The 18,755-nt window shown below is 39.7% G+C and overlaps 1 protein-coding gene across 1 annotated transcript in view; it reads right to left on the bottom strand.

The window, feature by feature from the left end:
- prmt5 (protein arginine methyltransferase 5) overlaps window positions 1-18,755 on the bottom strand; it is a 70,784-nt gene that overhangs the window by 25,960 nt on the left and 26,069 nt on the right. Inside the window, exon 5 of the mRNA XM_039747984.1 lies at window positions 11,296-11,408. Coding sequence (XP_039603918.1) covers window positions 11,296-11,408 — 113 coding nt within the window. The remainder of the gene's footprint in view (window positions 1-11,295; window positions 11,409-18,755) is intronic.

The raw sequence follows: 18,755 nt of genomic DNA, 5'->3' as shown, positions 1-18,755 counted from the left end.
TTTTAGTGAAGCAGTATTTACTTGTATGGAAATAAATCAAATGTGAAAAACTGGCTGTGCAAAAACTTGGGTGCTCTTATAATTTTGCTGATGTGAATGCATGTAACTGCTCAATACTGATTACTTGTAACTCCAAATTGGTTGGATTAGCTCATTTAGGCCTTGAACTTCATAGACAGGTGTGTCCAATCATGAGAAAAGGTATTTAAGGTGGTCAATTGCAAGTTGTGCTTCCCTTTGACTCTCCTTTGAAAAGTGACAGCATGGGATCCTCAAAACAACTCCCAAAGTATCATGGATTAGGGGAAGGCTGCAAAAAGATATCTCAGATGTTTAAATTGTCAGCTTCAACTGTAAGGAATGTAATCAGGAAATGGAAGGCCACAGGCAAAGTTGCTGTTAAACCCAGGTCTGGCAGGCCAAGAAAAATACAGGAGCGGCAAATGCGCAGGATTGTGAGAATGGTTACAGACAACCCACAGATCACCTCCAACGACCTGCAAGAACATCTTGCTGCAGATGGTGTATCTGTAAATCATTCTACAATTCAGCACAATTTGCTCAAAGAACATCTCTATGGCAGGGTGATGAGAAAGAAGCCCTTTCTGCACTCACGCCACAAACAAAGTCGCTTGTTGTATGCAAATGCTCATTTAGACAAGCCAGATTCATTTTGGAACAAAGTGCTTTGGACTGATGAGACAAAAATTGAGTTATTTGGTCATAACAAAAAGTGCTTTGCAAGGCTGAAGAACACCGCATTCCAAGAAAAAAACCTGCAACATACTGTCAAATTTGGTGGAGGTTCCATCATGCTGTGGGGCTGTGTGGCTACTTCAGGGACTGGGGCCCTTGTTAAAGTCTAGGGTCGGATGAATTCAACCCAATACCAAATTCTTCAAGATAATGTTCAAGCATCAGTCATATAGTTGAAGTTAATGCAGGGGCTGGATATCCCAACAAGACAATGACCCAAAACACAGTTCGAAATCTACAAAGGCATTCTTGCAGAGGGAGAAGTACAATGTTCTGGAATGGCCGTCACAGTCCCCTGACTTGAATATTATCACAAATCTATGGGATGATTTGAAGCAGGATGTCCATGCTCGGGAGCCATCAAATTTAACTGAACTGGAAACATTTTGTACGGAAGAATGGTCAAAAATACCTCCATCCAGACACTCATCAAAGGCTATTGAAGGCGCCTAGAGGCTGTCATATTTGCAAAAGGAGGCTCAAGTAAGTATTGATGTAATATCTCTGTTGGGGTGCCCAAATTTATGCACCTGTCTAATTTTGTTGTGATGCATATTTTCTGTTAATCTAATAAATTTAATGTCACTGCTGAAATACTACTGTTTCCATAAGGCATGTCATGCATGAAAAGGACGTTGCTACTTTGAAAGCTCAGCCAATGATAAACAAAAAATCCAAAGAATTAAGAGGGGTTCCCAAACTTTTTCATATGACTGTATTTGATTGGGCTTATACATCACACTGCAATGAGTAAAATATGTTGAATTTGAAACACTTAGGGCCAGTTTATACTTCACATTCAGAAGACGTATGAGCATGCATCACGGCTATCACACGTTCCCAGCGATCATTTGATGTTTCCCCTGAGCATGTCCTCAGAAATTAAATTAATGAGAAGCATGTATGAGTTGCAGTACCAGCAAAATAACTGGGAGGCGCAGTGTATTCAGCTTTATCCTTAGCATCCTTCTCCCAATATACCCAGCATCTCTCCTCTGCACATGTCCAAACCAACACTATCTCGCCTCTCTGACTTTGTCTCCCAACCATCCAACCTGAGCTGACCCTCTAATGTACTCATTTCTAATCCTATCCATCCTCGCCACACCCAGTGCAAATCTTAGCATCTTTAACTCTGCTACCTCCAGTTCTGTCTCCTGCTTTCTGGTCAGTGCCATTTCCAACCCATATAATATAGCTGGTCTCTCTACCGTCCTGTAGACCTTCCCTTTCACTGTTGCTGATACCTGTCACAAATTACTCCTGACACTCTTCTCCACCCATTCCACCCTGCACGCACTCTTTTTCACCTCTCTTCCACAATCCCCATTACTCTGTACTGTTGATCCCAAGTATTGAAACTCATCCACCTTTGCCAACTCTACTCCCTGCATCCTCACCATTCCACTGACCTCCCTCTCATTTACACACATGTATTTTGTCTTGTTCCTACTGACCTTTATTCCTCTCCAGGGTCTTCTCAACCTGCTCCCTATGATCACAATGTCATCAGCAAACATCATAGTCCACAGACCTTGTCTGTCAAGCTGAACATCACCATTACAAATAAGAAAGTGATCAGTGCCGATCCCTGATGTAATCCCACCTCCAGCTTGAATGCATCTGTGACTCTTACCGCAGACCTCATCATTGTCACACTTCCCTTGTACATATCCTGTACAACTCTTACGTACTTCTCTGCCACTCCCGACTTCCTCATACAATACCACAGCTCCTCTCGAGGCACCCTGTCATATGCTTCCTCCAGGTTCACAAAGACTTAATGCAACTCCTTCTGACCTTCTCTAAACTTCTCCATCAACATCCTCAGAGCAAACATTGCATCTGTGGTGCTCTTTCTTGGCATGAAACCACACTGCTGCTCACTAATCATCACCTCACTTCTTAACCTAGCTTCCACTACTCTTTCCCATAACTTCATGCTGTGGCTCATCAATTTTATTCCCCTGTAGTTACTGCAGTCCTGCACATCCCCCTTATTCTTAAATATCTGCTCCAGTACACTTCTCCACACCTCAGGCATCCTCTCACTTTCCAAGATTCCATTAAACAATCTGGTTAAAAACTCCCCTGCCACCTCTCCTAAACACCTCCATGCTTCCATAGGTATGTCACCTGGACCAACGGCCTTTGCATTTTTCATTCTGTTCATAGCGGTCCTTACTTCCTCCTTGCTAATCTGTTGCAAATTCCACATCATCCAACCTCTTCTCTCTCTCGTTCTCTTCATTCATCAGCCTCTCAAAGTACTCTTGCCATCTGCTCAACACACTCTCCTTACTTGTGAGTACATTTCCATCTTTATCCTTTATCACCTTAACCTGCTGCACATTTTTCCCAGCTCGGTCCCTCTGTCTTGCCAATCAGGTCCTTTTCTCCCTCCTTAGTGTCCAACCTCTCATACAGCTCATCATATGCCTTTTCTTTAGCCTTCGCCACCTCTCTCTTCACCTTGCACCTTATCTCCTTGTACTCTTGTCTACTTTCTGCATCTCTCTGACTATCCCACTTCTTCTTTGCCATCCTCTTCCTCTGTATACTCTCCTGTATTTCCTCATTCCACCACCAGGTTTCCTTTTCCTCCTTCCTCTTTCCAGATCTCACGCCAAGCACCCTTCTTGCTGTCACCCTTACTACATCTGCTGTAGTTTCCCAGCTGTCTGGTAACTCTTCACTGCCACCCAGTGCCTGTCTCACTTCCTCCCTAAACTCAACCTTGCAGTCTTCCTTTTTCAACTTCCACCATTTGATCCTTGGCTCTGCCCTCACGTTCTTCCTCTTCTTGATCGCCAACGTCATCCTACAGACCACCATCCTATGCTGCTTAATTACACTTTCCCCTGCCACCACTTTACAGTCTTCAATCTCCTTCAGATCAATTCTTCTGCAGAGGATGTAATCTACCTCTATGCATCTTCCTCCACTCTTGTATGTAACCCTATGTTCCTCCCTCTGCTTAAAATACGTATTCACCACAGCCATGTCCATCCTTTTGGCAAAATCCACTATCCTCTGACCTTCTTCACTCCTCTCCTTAACACCATACCTACCTCCTCGTCTCCACTGTTCCCTTCACCAACATGCCCATTGAAATCCATTCCACTCACCACTTTCTGTCCCTTGGGTACACTGTTCATCATTTCATCCAACTCACTCCAAAAATCTTCTCTCTCACCCATTGCATACCCAACTTGCGGTGCACATGCACTAACAACATTCATCATCACATCTCCAATTTCCAGCTTCATAATCATTACTCTGCCTGACACTCTTTTCACCTCCAAAACACTCGACATACTGTTCCTTCAGAATAACTCCTACCCCATTTCTCCTCCCATCAACACCATGATAGAACAATTTGAATCCACCTAGCCTTACTCCCCTTCCATTTAGTCTCTTGCACACACAATATATCAACGTTCCTTCTCTCCATCATATCTGCTAATTCTCTCCCCTTACCAGTCATACTGCCAACATTCAAAGTTCCTACCCCCAGTTCAAAACTCTTTACTTTCCTCCTCTCGTCCTGCCTCTGGACAAGTCTCCCCCCTCTTCTTCTTATTAATAATGTTAATAATCGCACATGTGGGGGTGCAGCACGGTGACAAAGAGGCAGCGCTTCTGCCTCGTAAGGAATCATGTCCCTGGTGTTATCTGCTTGGAATTTGCATGTTTTCCTGGGAGCTTTCCACAGTCTTCTCCGGTTTCCTTCTAAGGAAGTGCAAGTTTGGGGATTTGGTGATGCTAAAATGATGCTACTGTATGCGTGCACTTGTATTCATTCACCTTGCGATAAGCTGATGCTGCGTCCAGGGATCGTTTCTGTCTCGCACCTGTTGCTTGCTGGAACGGGTGCATTTCTGGATTGATGGATGTAATCATTAACCATCTTTTTCAGAGATATTGCAGCAATGTGTCCTGATAATTTAATGGATGTTTCAGGCAATTCATAACACAGCGAAGCTGAACATTACTTTCTTACTGTGATGATATTTCACCCTACCACCTGGTGAAATCTTCCAGATTTATGTGAAGTACACAAAAGTATAAACAGTACACCACTTGTGTAGCAGTAGACCACGTGTTGTGTCATGTTAAGAATAAACCTGGCCTAAACTGCTTTTAAATAACACAAGGCTTTACTTTTCCAGTGAATTATGGAAGATGGGTTTCATTTCCTCCAGAGTAAGATGACATGAACGACGAGCAATGAAGTGTTGAAATGCAAGTTACCTTAAATTGCAAACACCAGTAACTCAACATTAGCAAGACAAAAGAACTGGTGGATGGACTTCTGGCATGCCAAAGGGCTTCTGAGACCACTCACCACTTGGGGGAGGATGTGGAACTGATGCATAGCTACAAGTCCGGGGGTTCACATTAACAGCAAATGGTCTTTCTCCAACAACACAGAGGTGCGTTATGAGAAGACTAAACTTCCTAAGGAGACGCTGGTGTTTTGATGTATGCAGCAAGCTGCTGGAAATGTTCTATCAATCCAAAGTTGCCAATGAATTGTTATAAGCTGTGGTCTTCTGGGGAAGCAACTTGATGCACAATGCCTGAACAAACTTATCAGAAAATTCTAAGGTTCTACTCCATCACAGTGCTAAGACTGGTCACACTTGAAGTGGCTGTGAAAAGGAAGATGATTGCAAAATTGGATGCCATCATGAAAAATCTCCTCCATCCCCTCCAGGGAGAGCCCTCTTGAAGCACCTTTAGCTAAGGACTCATTCCACCATGATATGCCAAGAAGCAACTCTGTTTATCTAATCTATTTTTTGTTTCATCATGTTATTCTACCCACAGAAGAGTTCAATTTACCACCAACACATGGAAAAACAGCCATAGGCAGGGACGGTACTTATCATTTACTGCCAATTGGGTCACCCTCCTAGGTGCAGAGGAGGGTGCCATTATGGGGGCACCATTAGAACTGGTGGTACCACTGGGGGGAAATCAGGTGGAGACTACACCCAATCCCCTCCTCTGCCACCTACCTCCTACTTCTGCATATCTACCTCCAACCCAGACACAAGCTGCACTGAGCCATCCACCAAACACCCCTGCACTATTCTAGGGTACTGCTCAGCAGGTGTCCGGCTGTGTTGAAGCTGATGTATTTTGGTGAGAGAAGCCATACTGGGCCTGCAATCCTGGCTGCCAACCAGGGTCTGGTCCCGAGATGGATGACGCATGGCAGCTCCAGGCGGGCAGTGTAGTGTCAGACAACGGCACCAACCTCCTAGTCGCCTTTCAACACAGCAAAAAAAATGGCGGGTCTGCAGCCATTTACCCTAATGCCAGCATGGTGCTTGCAAAAATGCAGCAGCACCACCACCACAACAGAACTCCACCCTGTAAATGGTGGAGCAGCCGTGGGAACAGTGACCCACTGACTGGTGGAGCAGAGTACCATGGGCCAAGCACTGGCAATGGAATATTTTACTGGAGACCAGCAGCAGCCGATGTGGCAACTCTGCAAAGTGACGACTCCTTCCAAGCAGGCCTTTAAGTTTGTCAGCCGTGAGAATGCTGCCCAGTAGGGAGCCCGGCAGGGCAGGGACACAGCAGTAGGAAAAGCAGAAGGCGGCATGTGGCTCACAGCAAGAGGATGAGCAGGTACAGAGGGCAGTGCATATTGTCAGGGGATTAAGGGACGCTGAGCAGCAGGAGGAAGATGATAGGTAGTGGTGGACAGACGGCACCTCTACAATATGGCTGCTCGTTTGCTGCAATGCCTTAGGAGGGACCACTGGATTAAAGCTATAAAACAGAGGAACGATTACTGGGTAACCACCCTACTAGGCCCCAAGTACGAAGCCAAGATCAGGAACTTTATGGAGCTCAACCAGCAGGAATGGAGAATGATTAACCTTCATTCTGTTCTTACCAGCAAGCTGCTCAAGTCATACCTCCACCCTTGCCTCCCTGCTACCTCTTCACACGTCTGTCAGAGCTGTCAGTAGCAGCAACAGCAGCAGCAGGTGTGGTGGTGGAAATCTGATGGATGTGTGGAGAGACTTTTTCCAGCCTCAACGACCCACTCTGACACAGGGCGACAATAGCAGCAGTCCCTGCCAGTGGCTGGACAGCATGATAAGTGACTACCTGGAGTGCGTCAGTGCAAATGATTCTATGAGCACTAATGAGCCCATGGAGTTCTGGGTGATGAGGCTGGATTTAATCCGGAAGCTTACTCAGTATGCACTGGAAGTGCTTTGTTGTCTGGATTCCAGTTTACTGTCTGAGTGGATATTCATTGTTGCAGGTAGGGTGATCACAGACAAGGGGTTGGTTGTTTAAAGATTCTATTGACAGACAGACCTTTAAAAAAAAAAAACAAACTAATGAGTCCTGGATTAGCAACAATTTTCAGCAACCTTCTTCTGATTCTAGGGACTAGATGGGTTCTTTGACTATCGCTTTCCTTCTGTTTTTTGTAAATCTTACACTGGGCTTGTGGGGTCCACACCTCTGTGAATTCATGCTACCTGCTCCTGTTGTCACTGCCTACTACTACTGTTGCTGCCTCACAGCTCAGGTCACCTTTTTGGCCAAAATACTTGGTCCAGCATATTTGGGACACTTTATATAAATAATATAAAAAACAAAAAACAAAAAAAAAAACACTGAGATTCGAACTCCAATTCTGCATTTTCTCATTGTTTACTTAAAACATAGGATTGCTTTCTGTTTACGAGGCTTGCGCATATCTCACAATATTCTTTCTTCTTTGTTCTCATGGAGGCATGCAGTGAGTGGCACTATGAAGGGCGCACGATCGTACTCAAAGTTAGTATCTAGTCTACTGGCTGACACACTGCAGATTTGAACACTGGGAGAAACTCGAGGTTAGCAGAGAAAACTCGTGCAGATATAAACAGAGCATGCAGACTTCATGGAAACCAAAGATGCTAAGGCAGCTGGTGAACTACTATAGCATGAGTATTCATACCAGTCTTTTACTTTTTCCATAAAAACAAACGCTATAAAATGTAAAGCCATAAAGGCACATTAATACTGTATATAGCATGTGAACTCAACTTAAGAAGCAGATTAGTAAATAACACAGGTTCTTAAATTTTATTTTTATGAAACAAATAACAGCATAAATATCTCTGCTTGTTGCCAAATGTGCAAGTCGATCTTCGAGTTCCATGCCAATAGAAGGAGGAGGAGGTGCGTGCCCTATGCATGCATAACTAGCCACATGGCGAGTGAAAACAAACCATGAAGGAGCCTGATGTCACCCACCCTCCCTTATCAAAACAGGAGAATCTATGAAATAACGACGATAGATTTATTACTATTTACAAGATGTGTTTATCTTTTTGACAGAGTAAAAAGTGCAAAGCATCAGCACAGACAGTTTGGTAGAGCCTTCTGCACGACTTCAAAAAATAAGACGAGCCAGTGGCTTCAATCATACGGCACTTTGAATTTTCTGCATTTAACATTTTTAGGGCTGATTTGTTTTTCTTTTTTCCTATGCTCCCAGGGCTGAATATATTAATCAAAAAACTCAGTTTTCTGAAATAACAAAGCAATAGTGTCTCAAATAAATTCAAATAAAACATCTGTTGCTGCATGCAACCATCTCTTGCTGCATGCAACCATCTCTTGCTGCGCAGTGGCAGTGTAGTAGGGACAGGGGCAGAAAAGCACACAAAGCAACAGTTTATCACATAAATCAACATAAAATGACATTTTTTTTCAGACTTTTGACTACGATTTCATCATTTCCACTTTGTTTTGATAAAATCCATGTTTGTGCGTTACTAACTGCGTTCTTTCTTCTTTGATCTCACAGAGGCATGGTAGTCAAGTGGTACTCAGGTCACCTTTTTGACCACAATAATCAGTCCAGTACAGTTTGGCAGACATTTCCCTAGCCCTTAGGGACACTTTAAAGATGACTGCACCATTATAATCCAATCAATTCTAGTTCAGTTAGTCCTTCTCCATTAACTTCAGTGCATTTTGCAGAGCTCTGCAATATTAGCAAAAACACTTCCGTGATTTCTACAAACTCGAGGCAAAGCGAACACCTTGGAGTTTGCTTGTCACTATTCATAATTTTTGAGGTGGAATTATAAATACTTGTTTCTTATCAAAAAATATGCTGTATGACACACAGAAACAAATAATAAACAGTATAAATCTTTAAAAAAGCCAAAAATGTATCAAATGTTCCCAAGTTGTTTATCAAGAAGACACAAGACTAATATGCAGAACAGGTTTATAAGCAAGACACATTTTGCTATTAAGGTAACATTTTTCTATTTCAAATTAAAAATGTAACTAAATTCTAGCTATCTAAAATAAAAAGGTCTGAATTTATTAAAGAAGCTTTTCTTGCTATTTGCCTAATTGCATAGGTGGACTCCTCCAATTCCCTTTTCTCAGTTTATTACTCCGCTTTCTTTAAAGTAAAGTATAATATTCCAATCATCTCTCGCAAAACAAGCCTCAACTTGATGCTCTTTGTTTACACCACAGGAAACTTGCTGCAAAAAAAAAATGCTGGCTCAACTGACATAATATTTGGCATAAATGAGCACTGTAACTAAATTACTGTAAAGCTTAGAAAAAACAGGGGCTGAAAAGATAGTTTTTTTTTACATCGACCAATGTACCGTTCAAATCTTTTTTAATGTGAAAATCAGCCAATTTAGTAGGGATCACAACATCCCTACTTCTTGTATATAAATGTGCTATAATCAAATGTTTTAAAATTCATGCGAGTTGTGTGTGTGTGTGAAAGTATGTGTAACCTTCAATATCAATTCTCAGCTAAGACCATATAGCAGCAGCTAATAGTATTATATGAAGTGCACTTTTTGTCAGCCTTCATGGAAAAGACAGAAAAGAATCAGATGGGATTGGTCTCAAAAGGGATTTCTCTTGCATGGACCTTTATCACGAAATTTTCAAGTTTAATGATAAAAGCCCTCAAGAAGCAGAATGTTTCATTGTTTCAAGGTCCAGGTTTTCAATCATCCTATCTGATCTAACGTGTTGGTGCTGACACATCTGCCATGTTTTCCATAATCTTATTATAATTACTATTCATTACTCACTGGTCCAGTGTATCAACACACTTCAATTCTCACAAAAAAAGTGTACGAAAAGAATCTGCCGTTTCCAACAACATGTCATGTCACCACAGAGTTAATCTATACCATAAAGCATGGCCCATATCCCCCAGAATTGATTAAGTTATACAACTACACATTAATTTTAACCTTACTCAATATAGTTCAGTTGTAGGCATTGATATTTCAATTTTCATCTCAAAATGGTCAATCTGCCATTTCCAAGACTTTTCAATTATAGCTTTTCAAAGACATACAACATTGCCCTGTGCATTCAACAGCACCTGTGCAACAATGACGCATGGTTTGTATAGTTTTCACATTAGAGGAAGCCCTAGTATGTTTATTTATGTCAATATCAGGCATTCAATGGTTTTTTTTTAGACCATCAAGAAATGAAATACTCTGGTTTTTAACACTTCAGATAATAAAGACAAATGAGTCATTTTGAAATCCAACCTGAGGCTGTGCCAGGGTGTCCAAGCCAGGTTATATGCTGTGGCTGCATCAGTTCCAGGTTTTGCCTATACTTTATCCAGTCATATACTGACAAGAGTTTGATATATCAGAAAGTAAAGGCTAAATTAAATCATAACTTCATCAATTTATTTTAAAAGTTTAAAAAACAGACTTCACGTGTTTAGATTAATACCACACTGGATACAATTGTGCATGCGGTTAGTTCTTTTTAACTTAATTTGCTTGCTAAACTAAAGACATCTGGTCTGTTCTAAGGTTTAAGGTATGGCATGCAGTTTTTAAATGTGTCATTAAATTAGTTCTCCATAAAAGAGCATAACAAAATTAATCTGAATAAAAAAAAAATATTTTAAAGGTATGAGCAATGAGATTAAAGGGAATATGTGACTAAAACAAACTACACAGATGATTGAGTTGAAATACACTGTAAAAGATGCTGGCATAGCAGCAGTATGGAAAGTATGAGCTAGGACAAATTCTGTAAAAAGCTTAAAAGAATCAGACATAATATGGGGTAGTTGGCAATGGAGTGGTCTACCAAAACTAATTGCTTCAGTTGTTCATTCTAAGTGAGGCCACGCAAAATAGTGACATATTTTAAAAACCACAACCTATTCTTGTTACTTTTAATTTATCAATGTTTGTGTTTATTCTAATGCTATATAGTATTTTCAGAACCAAATAGATTACTATCTATAAAAAGATAGTAGGTTGGCTTAATATTTTTGCACAGTACTGTATTTTATATGACATTTCTGACTATTAGTCCTCCTAAGATATAGAAGATGGTCATATTACTGCCCAATAAGGGTAACACGTTGACAAATTATTTAAAAACAGAGTTAAAATGGCAGTTATTCGTACTGGGCAACAGTAACCATCATTGCTATTCAAACTGAATCTATAAAAGCAGAGCTGGGTACTTTGCATAACTTACCACATCCATGTTTTCTCCTCATCCACTGTGTTGTCCTTAGAAGATATAGGATCATTTTCAATAACATCATCACGTACATCTTCTGATGCCATCAAAGGAACACGAACCCAGAACTTCAAAAGGAAAAAATAAATAAATAAAACATAGTGTGAAAGTAAAACAATTTCTGCCATGGTTAACATGACTAATCACAAAGAAACAATAAAAAACGAAAAAAAGGCATCTTATTTGCATCAGTTTAAAAGACATTCTTACTTACATAGCTTAAACTATATAAAAATAATTCAGGTGCACTCTGAATGGAGTTGAAATGATAGCTTTGGCAAAAAGCTACATTATAGAAAAGTATAGTAGGTGATCACTTCATTACAAACAAACTACTCAGCAAAAACATGCACAGATGGGAAACATTTTAGAATGTAAGGAAAGCAGATTTACTTCAATGACCCATGGCTGCACAGAATAATCACTTTGGTTCTATAGTTTTTAGTTCAAGTTGGGGCTTGTAAAGATTAAATGTATTAACTTTGATTTTTAACTTGACTTGAAGGTATGCTTTCTACAATATATAAATTGCTGCTATATTGAGGGATATCCTTATGGGAAAGGGAGAAAGCATGTGCGATTACTGTGCTACAGCATCATTTTCAGGATGTAAAACTGTCTTATGCTGACTATTCTAACGAACATGGTGTGGGAATATGTGTGTGTGTGTGCACAAATCTATCTATCTACACACACATATATACATACAACCGGTTAAAAGTTTTAGAACACTTCAGTTTTTCTATTTTTTCTTTAAATTTAATCAGTTGAAACACAATGAATGACCTAATGAAACTGACAGAGGTTTAAACTTAAAAAGGTTAGGACAACAAAAACTAAAAAAAGGCCATATCAGATTACAAACAGGCGTTCTTCAGGGAACAACTAATAGGTTACAACCTACAGATGTTCTGCAACAATTAAAATAAATTAAGTCTTACAAGTTGAAGCAAACAATTTTCACAGGTGTCCAAACTTCTGTTGATTACTTTAAAACTGTCTTAAAGAAGAGTTGGAACAGACTGTGTTACTATACCCTCTGAATTACTACTTGGACAATATTCCAGTGATAATGGTAAGAAAATGGCAATTAGCAAATGAAACGAGACAGACCATTAATACCCTTATATGTGTAGGTTAGTAAGTATGGTGTACTACACAATCCAAAAGGTAATTGGAAAGTGGAAGAAGCTATGATAAGAAGAGATCTGGCAGACTTAAAGTCACAATCCGGCCATGGGAAAAGTTATTACATAGCTTGTGTAATATGTACAAAGTATATTATAAATACAACAAAACATTTATGTATGCCCAAACATGTGAGATGGACTGATTAGCAAACATTCCAATGCTATACGATTTTCACTCATATTTGCCCTGACATACAAGCATCAAACAAGTGTTTCCAATATTTCTTCATTTTCTACCACTATCATTATATAGTTAGCTCATGTTGCAGAATGTGAATAAGCTTGTCAGCTCATTGCTCAACAAGCTATGGCATTTAATTTTCACTTAATCGGTGGTTAGATAGTTAGCCAATAAAATAATTTATGGTATATAACCTTTTTAGCTTGTCAGGCTGTTTGTTAACTTTAATAACATTTGGCACAACATTCACATGATACATTGTCAGCCAGTACTAGTTGTATCCCTTCAAGAATTAGAGGAAATTGAAATTATTCATCTTATTACTCCAACCAAAGTACTAAAATCGTAAAAACATTTTTCCCTTAGCTGCTGTGTAAATCCGAGTCACTGCTTATGAGGTTCTATTCATGGCATAGACATTGTATGCCAGTGCAGCAGTTAATGAGTATGCAGACACACTCCTCTCTCTTTAGGAAAACTATATTAAGTTATTATTTGCCTACATATTGGCAAAAAATGATCAGGCAGATGACTTATCAATTTGTTTAAAATATTAACTATGCATATACAGTATTATTGCCTAGCATATTCTGATGTAGTTTTTATAAAGCTTAACTGATCTATTATAAGCATTATCATATACATAATATTCACAAGCACAATTAATCCAGTTCAGGATTGCAAATGGCTGGACCCTATCCTGACAGCACTAGGCATAAAGAAGGAAACAGACCTGGAGAAGCAGCCCATCACAGGTCCACTCATGCACAGAGCTGCCATGGCACAAACTGTTTCATTGCAGGGTGATGAAATCTGTGTGCTACTAACATAGCTACATCATTAACTAAAAATTTGAAAACAAATTGTACCAGTCAGTCATTCAAAGAGAAGCCTGCATATATAGAGTTAAAAAAAAACACATTACAGCTAGGGATTGAAATAGTCAGCAGCAATACTAATATGGCAAATAAAGCTTTGAAAATGGATACAACAGATTCATTATTCTAAACTCTCTATACGCAGCAGGAAATTCTCTATAACTCTATGAGGAACTCCTCTATAAACATGCACAGTACCCCCAATTTGGAAGTTAATACAAAAAACATATCCCTTACACTTTATGCTATCCACAAACATTTGAATAATAAAAACTACTGTGCCGGACTCCTGTTTATAGATTATACAGTAACTCCACAATTAAAACTGTTGTACCAGCAAAACTGAACACCAAACTCCTTAACTTGGGAATTAGTGCCACCCTATAGAACTGGATTTTGGACTTCCTTTCTGGCAAATGACAGCAATGTACAGACCAGCAGCATCACATCTCCACAGTGACTCAACACAGGCACTCCACAGGGAAATGTGCTGAGCCTCCATCTATACTCCTTGTTCACTTATGACTGTAGATTCAGGGACATATTCTATGCATATGCTTTAAGGTTATTAAATATATAAATCAAATATTATGTGTGTTTTTACAAGTGAACTTACAAAACAGCTATTATGTAAAAATATATTTTTATATTTGAATGTATGTATGTACTCAGTGTCTTATTTTGGGACTAAATTACTGTCACTGTTCTGCAAATACATGCAATTAAGAATTTTATTGTACTGTGGACAAGTGACAAAAAACCTGAACTATAGCCTCAGCCAAGATATTCTGTGGGGAAATGGTTCATAGACAAACACAGACAGACAAAATTCTGCATGAAGTACCTAATAGTAGAGGCAAGACTTAAATGAATAGGAATGATGAGGCTATCAGATTGTACTAAGACTGGACTAAAAGTGATGTATGCTAGGTGCATGCAAAACTCTCCTCTTCTATTTACTGCCCTGTACCAACACCTTCATGAGATGATTATGCCTGGATTATGGAAGGTACAGTGAACAAGAGTAAATACACTTGTTAAATCAGTACCAGATTTTAAAACTGCTCATGAGAATGGTTGCAACAATTTTTACAAATGATGCCTCAACAGGGAGAAAATACAGACTTGGTCTGGACCCACTACTTGAAAAAATGTAAATGTTAAGGGTAAAATGTAAAACGATTAGTCATTTCCAGACACTTACACATGAAGTAGGCAAAATGATGTAGCAGATTTATCCCAAAGAAAATTGACTGGGGAAAGGCTAAATATAAGTATACAAAGAGGGAGGGAGGAATACTGGGACAGACTGAAAACAGATTTTAAAATAATTCCAGAATAAAAAGTTTTGTTGATTTGTTATTTGTAAATAGTTGAGAGAGCAAACAGAAATGGATGGAAAAAGAAAGAGAGTGATAGGACTTTATATGTCCCCAGGGCAAAATGTGGCCTTTTACAGAAGCTTTTTAACCTCCTTATCGTCAGACCCAAATATCACTTGGACTGTAAAAACAGTGCTAAATGCGTTAGTCCTGGGAGTTATTTGGGCAACAGTATAGACACATCTCATGTAAGATCCAAGGTTTACTAAGACTGTAAAAGTGCCAAAAGTATTAGTGCCGAGCATTACTTGGGCAACGGTATAGGCCAGAGGTGGGCAATGTCGGTCCTGGAGGGCTGCAGTGGCTATATGTTTTCATTCCAACCCAACTGCTTAATTAGAAACCAATCCTTGCCAGTCTTGCACATTATTTAATTTTATGGTTTGTTAGTCTGCGTAATGTAAGGTTCTTATATAGTAGATTTTTTCCTCTCCAAGAATATCATCCAAATTATTTGAAGTCTAAAACAGATAATTTTCAGTCTGTCACATTTTCTATTAAGTGTTTTATTAAATCAAACAGTGCATGATGAACACACACAGATGTAAATGAAAACAAACTGGATGCAGAACTGCTGGTTGCTTTGCCACTTACATTTTATTGCTAATCAGGAGCCATTAAAAAACTGCATGCTGCTGTTTAAGACTGAAATAAGCAATCAAGGGAGCAGAACCTTAACAACTGAGACCACTAAAATGAAGCATCAAAATGTCACTTAAGCAATAAGTGTTTCATCAGCAATAATTGTTTTCTCATTAAGAAACTGGGTTGGAACAAAAACCTGAAGCCACTGCGACCCTCCAGGACCGATATTGCCCACCCCTTGTATAGGCATATCTCACGTAAGTATCAGACCAAAGTGTTACCTGGGTAACAATGCAAATGCATGTTCTCCTAGCCTCATAATGGTGTTTTGTAAGAAATGCCTCTCATCGCAGTGATGAAGTGAAACTGTCTTCATGCAGAGAAATTGAAACAGACAGTAAAACCAAAAGTGATTCTGTGCCTCCAAAAGTGACACTCGTGTCACTCGCACGTGTGTAGTGTGCCGTTTATATTATCTGTATAATAATTATACTTTCTACGCTTCGGACTCTGTGTTTTGCAATTTTTAAAGTAGATGATGTAATTTTTCAAGTCAAAAAATACAACTCTTTTTACATGTTTTTTAAGAAAACATGCAACACTAAGGAGGCGACATAAATAAATACATAAATAGGTAGATAAAATATATTTAAATTTAAATATATATAAAAATAAAAAGTAATAAATAAATATACATACACTCTTTGGTCTGAGCACACAACAGAATGACTACAAAGCAAAAAAATTAAAAACAACAAAAAGGTCTGACTTGGCTGTCACAGACACAGTGAGGGCATTATGCAGACATATTGCTGTTGGTATAAAAGAGCCTCAGTAGTGTTTCTTGTCACACTCCGAGTGAATAATTTGTTGCCTGAAAGTACTCAGGGAGTCAGAAAGAGGATGTGAAGCACTGTTCCTTAAGACACTCAGTTTTGTTTTAATCCTCTCCTTTGCTACTACCTCCAGGGGGTCCAGAGTTTGTCCTACAACTGAGCTTGCCCTTTTAATTAGCTTGTTGATTCAGTGGGCCTCCCTTGAAGTCATGTTACCAGCCCAGAACACCACAGAGTAGAAAAATTCCACTGGTCATCAGAGAATTATAAAAGATTTGAAGGATGTCACTTAGAGAACATCAGTCTGCTCTGCCCCTTCTTATACTGTACTAGCTGTTCCCTGCGGCTCCAACGTAGTAGTGAAACAGGACCAACTTTAAAAATCAATATAAAAAATTTAATTTGTATTGAGAAGAATTTATTTTGATAGCTTTCCTATCACAGGGCCTGATGATATACAATAGTTTAGATTTTGCTATCAGAGCAAGGAGATATAAGTTTCTTGGGGAACTAACCCAGGAGAAAGTGACGTAAAAGTGAACATGCGAAAAGCCTGGTGAGCCAAGATCAACTCCTGCCAACTCGAATATCTGTCCCTGGACCCTGTTAATTGACATTGCAAACCAAAGCTTCACCAGGAACTGTAATCTCTTCAATTGAAAGGGCATGTCCATTGTAATTAGAGGAATGCAAGGGATTAAAACCCTTTCGCCAATGCCACATCCTGTGATGATTTATCACTTTCTATGATGTTGCTCTGAAGCGGACAGACCTGGAGACAGGTACCATTGCAAAGTTTGGGTGGGCTCAGGTTTCTCAAAAAGAAAATCGGTTCTCCTACTTTCAAAGGTAAGTTATGGGATGGCATGCCAAGAGAATTAATGGAATTTAAAAATTCTGTAGGATAATGAACTGAATTTGCGGTCTTCTGAAACTGTATTTATTGAAGTGTATGTCCGAGATAGCATGTCAAATAATTTGAGCATCAATTGATTAATTATATCAACAGCGTCATTTCTTAGAGCGAGGATAGAACGTTCCCCAAACTAAGAAAGAAGACGATCTAGAATCGAAGGCATGTCCGGGTATACTGCAGTAATAAGTTTGTTCAAATCTTGAACTGAGGTGTACAAATCGTCATTATTTATTGCAATAGCTGTCTCTAATCTGTAAGGAACCATTCCCCACTTCCAGTAGTAGCTAGGGCAATGTTGTGGTTCCATCCCAAAACTAACAGGTACACATATTGACGATCAGTAACAGCTTGGCAACTTCAATCCACATAAATTAGCACTCATGGCACACATCCACCTCGTCAGCGTGAGTTTGTCTTTGGATGACGGACAAAGCCTGACAGAAGTCTCCTGCAAAGAGAACTATATAAAAACACATGTAGCTCTGATCTCGCTCTCAAAAAAGTCAAACGTTACTCCTTAATCTCCAGATGGTAATGTCTGCTGAACAAACACGTATCGATAGCTAAGTGGAGGCAAGGTATGCTCCAACGTGTGCAGAGAGGTAGATCAACTCGAACTGAGTCTGCTGCATGAGTGAGGAGGGCCCCATCCTGCTCCCCACTCCTGAGGCCCTGCATCCCCCTCCCCTTGGCTCACAGCCTCTCTCTCGGATTCAAGCAAATAAATCACTACCAAAAGCAAACTATGGTACTTAGCACAATGAGAGAAGTCGCAAAACCAACCGGAATGTTCAAGCAAATCTATACTAATAAAAGGCAAAGCCCTCACTGACTCACTCACTCATCACTAATTCTCCAACTTGCCGTGTAGGTAGAAGGCTGAAATTTGGCAGGCTTATTCCTTACAGCTTACTTACAAAAGTTAAGCTAGTTTCATTTCGAAATTCTACACGTAACGGTCATAACGGTCGACAACGTCCGCCATGTTGAACTTTCTTATTTATGGCCCCATCTTCATGAAATTTGGTAGGTGGCTTCCCTGCGCTAACCGAAACCGATGTACGTACTTATTTCAGTGGTATGACGCCACTGTCGGCCACCATATTGAATTTTCCAACGTCACTAATTTTCCAACTTCCTGTGTAGGTAGAAGGCTGAAATTTGGCACGCTCATTCCTTACCGCTTATTTACAAAAGTTAAGCAGGTTTCATTTTGAAATTCTATGCTTAACGGTCATAACGGTCAACAACGTCCGCCATGTTGAACTTTCTTATTTATGGCCCCATCTTCACGAAATTTGGTAGGCGGCTTCCCTGCGCTAACCGAAACCAATGTACGTACTTATTTAGGTGGTATGACGCCACTGTCAGCCGCCATATTGAACTTTTCAACGTCACTAATTCTCCAAATTCCCGTGTAGATAGAAGGCTGAAATTTGGTACTTAT

The sequence above is a fragment of the Polypterus senegalus genome, chromosome 1 (assembly GCF_016835505.1).
Source record: "Polypterus senegalus isolate Bchr_013 chromosome 1, ASM1683550v1, whole genome shotgun sequence".
In the NCBI taxonomy this organism is placed as follows: Eukaryota; Metazoa; Chordata; class Cladistia; order Polypteriformes; family Polypteridae; genus Polypterus; species Polypterus senegalus.
This window is presented reverse-complemented; position numbering and strand designations above follow the sequence as displayed.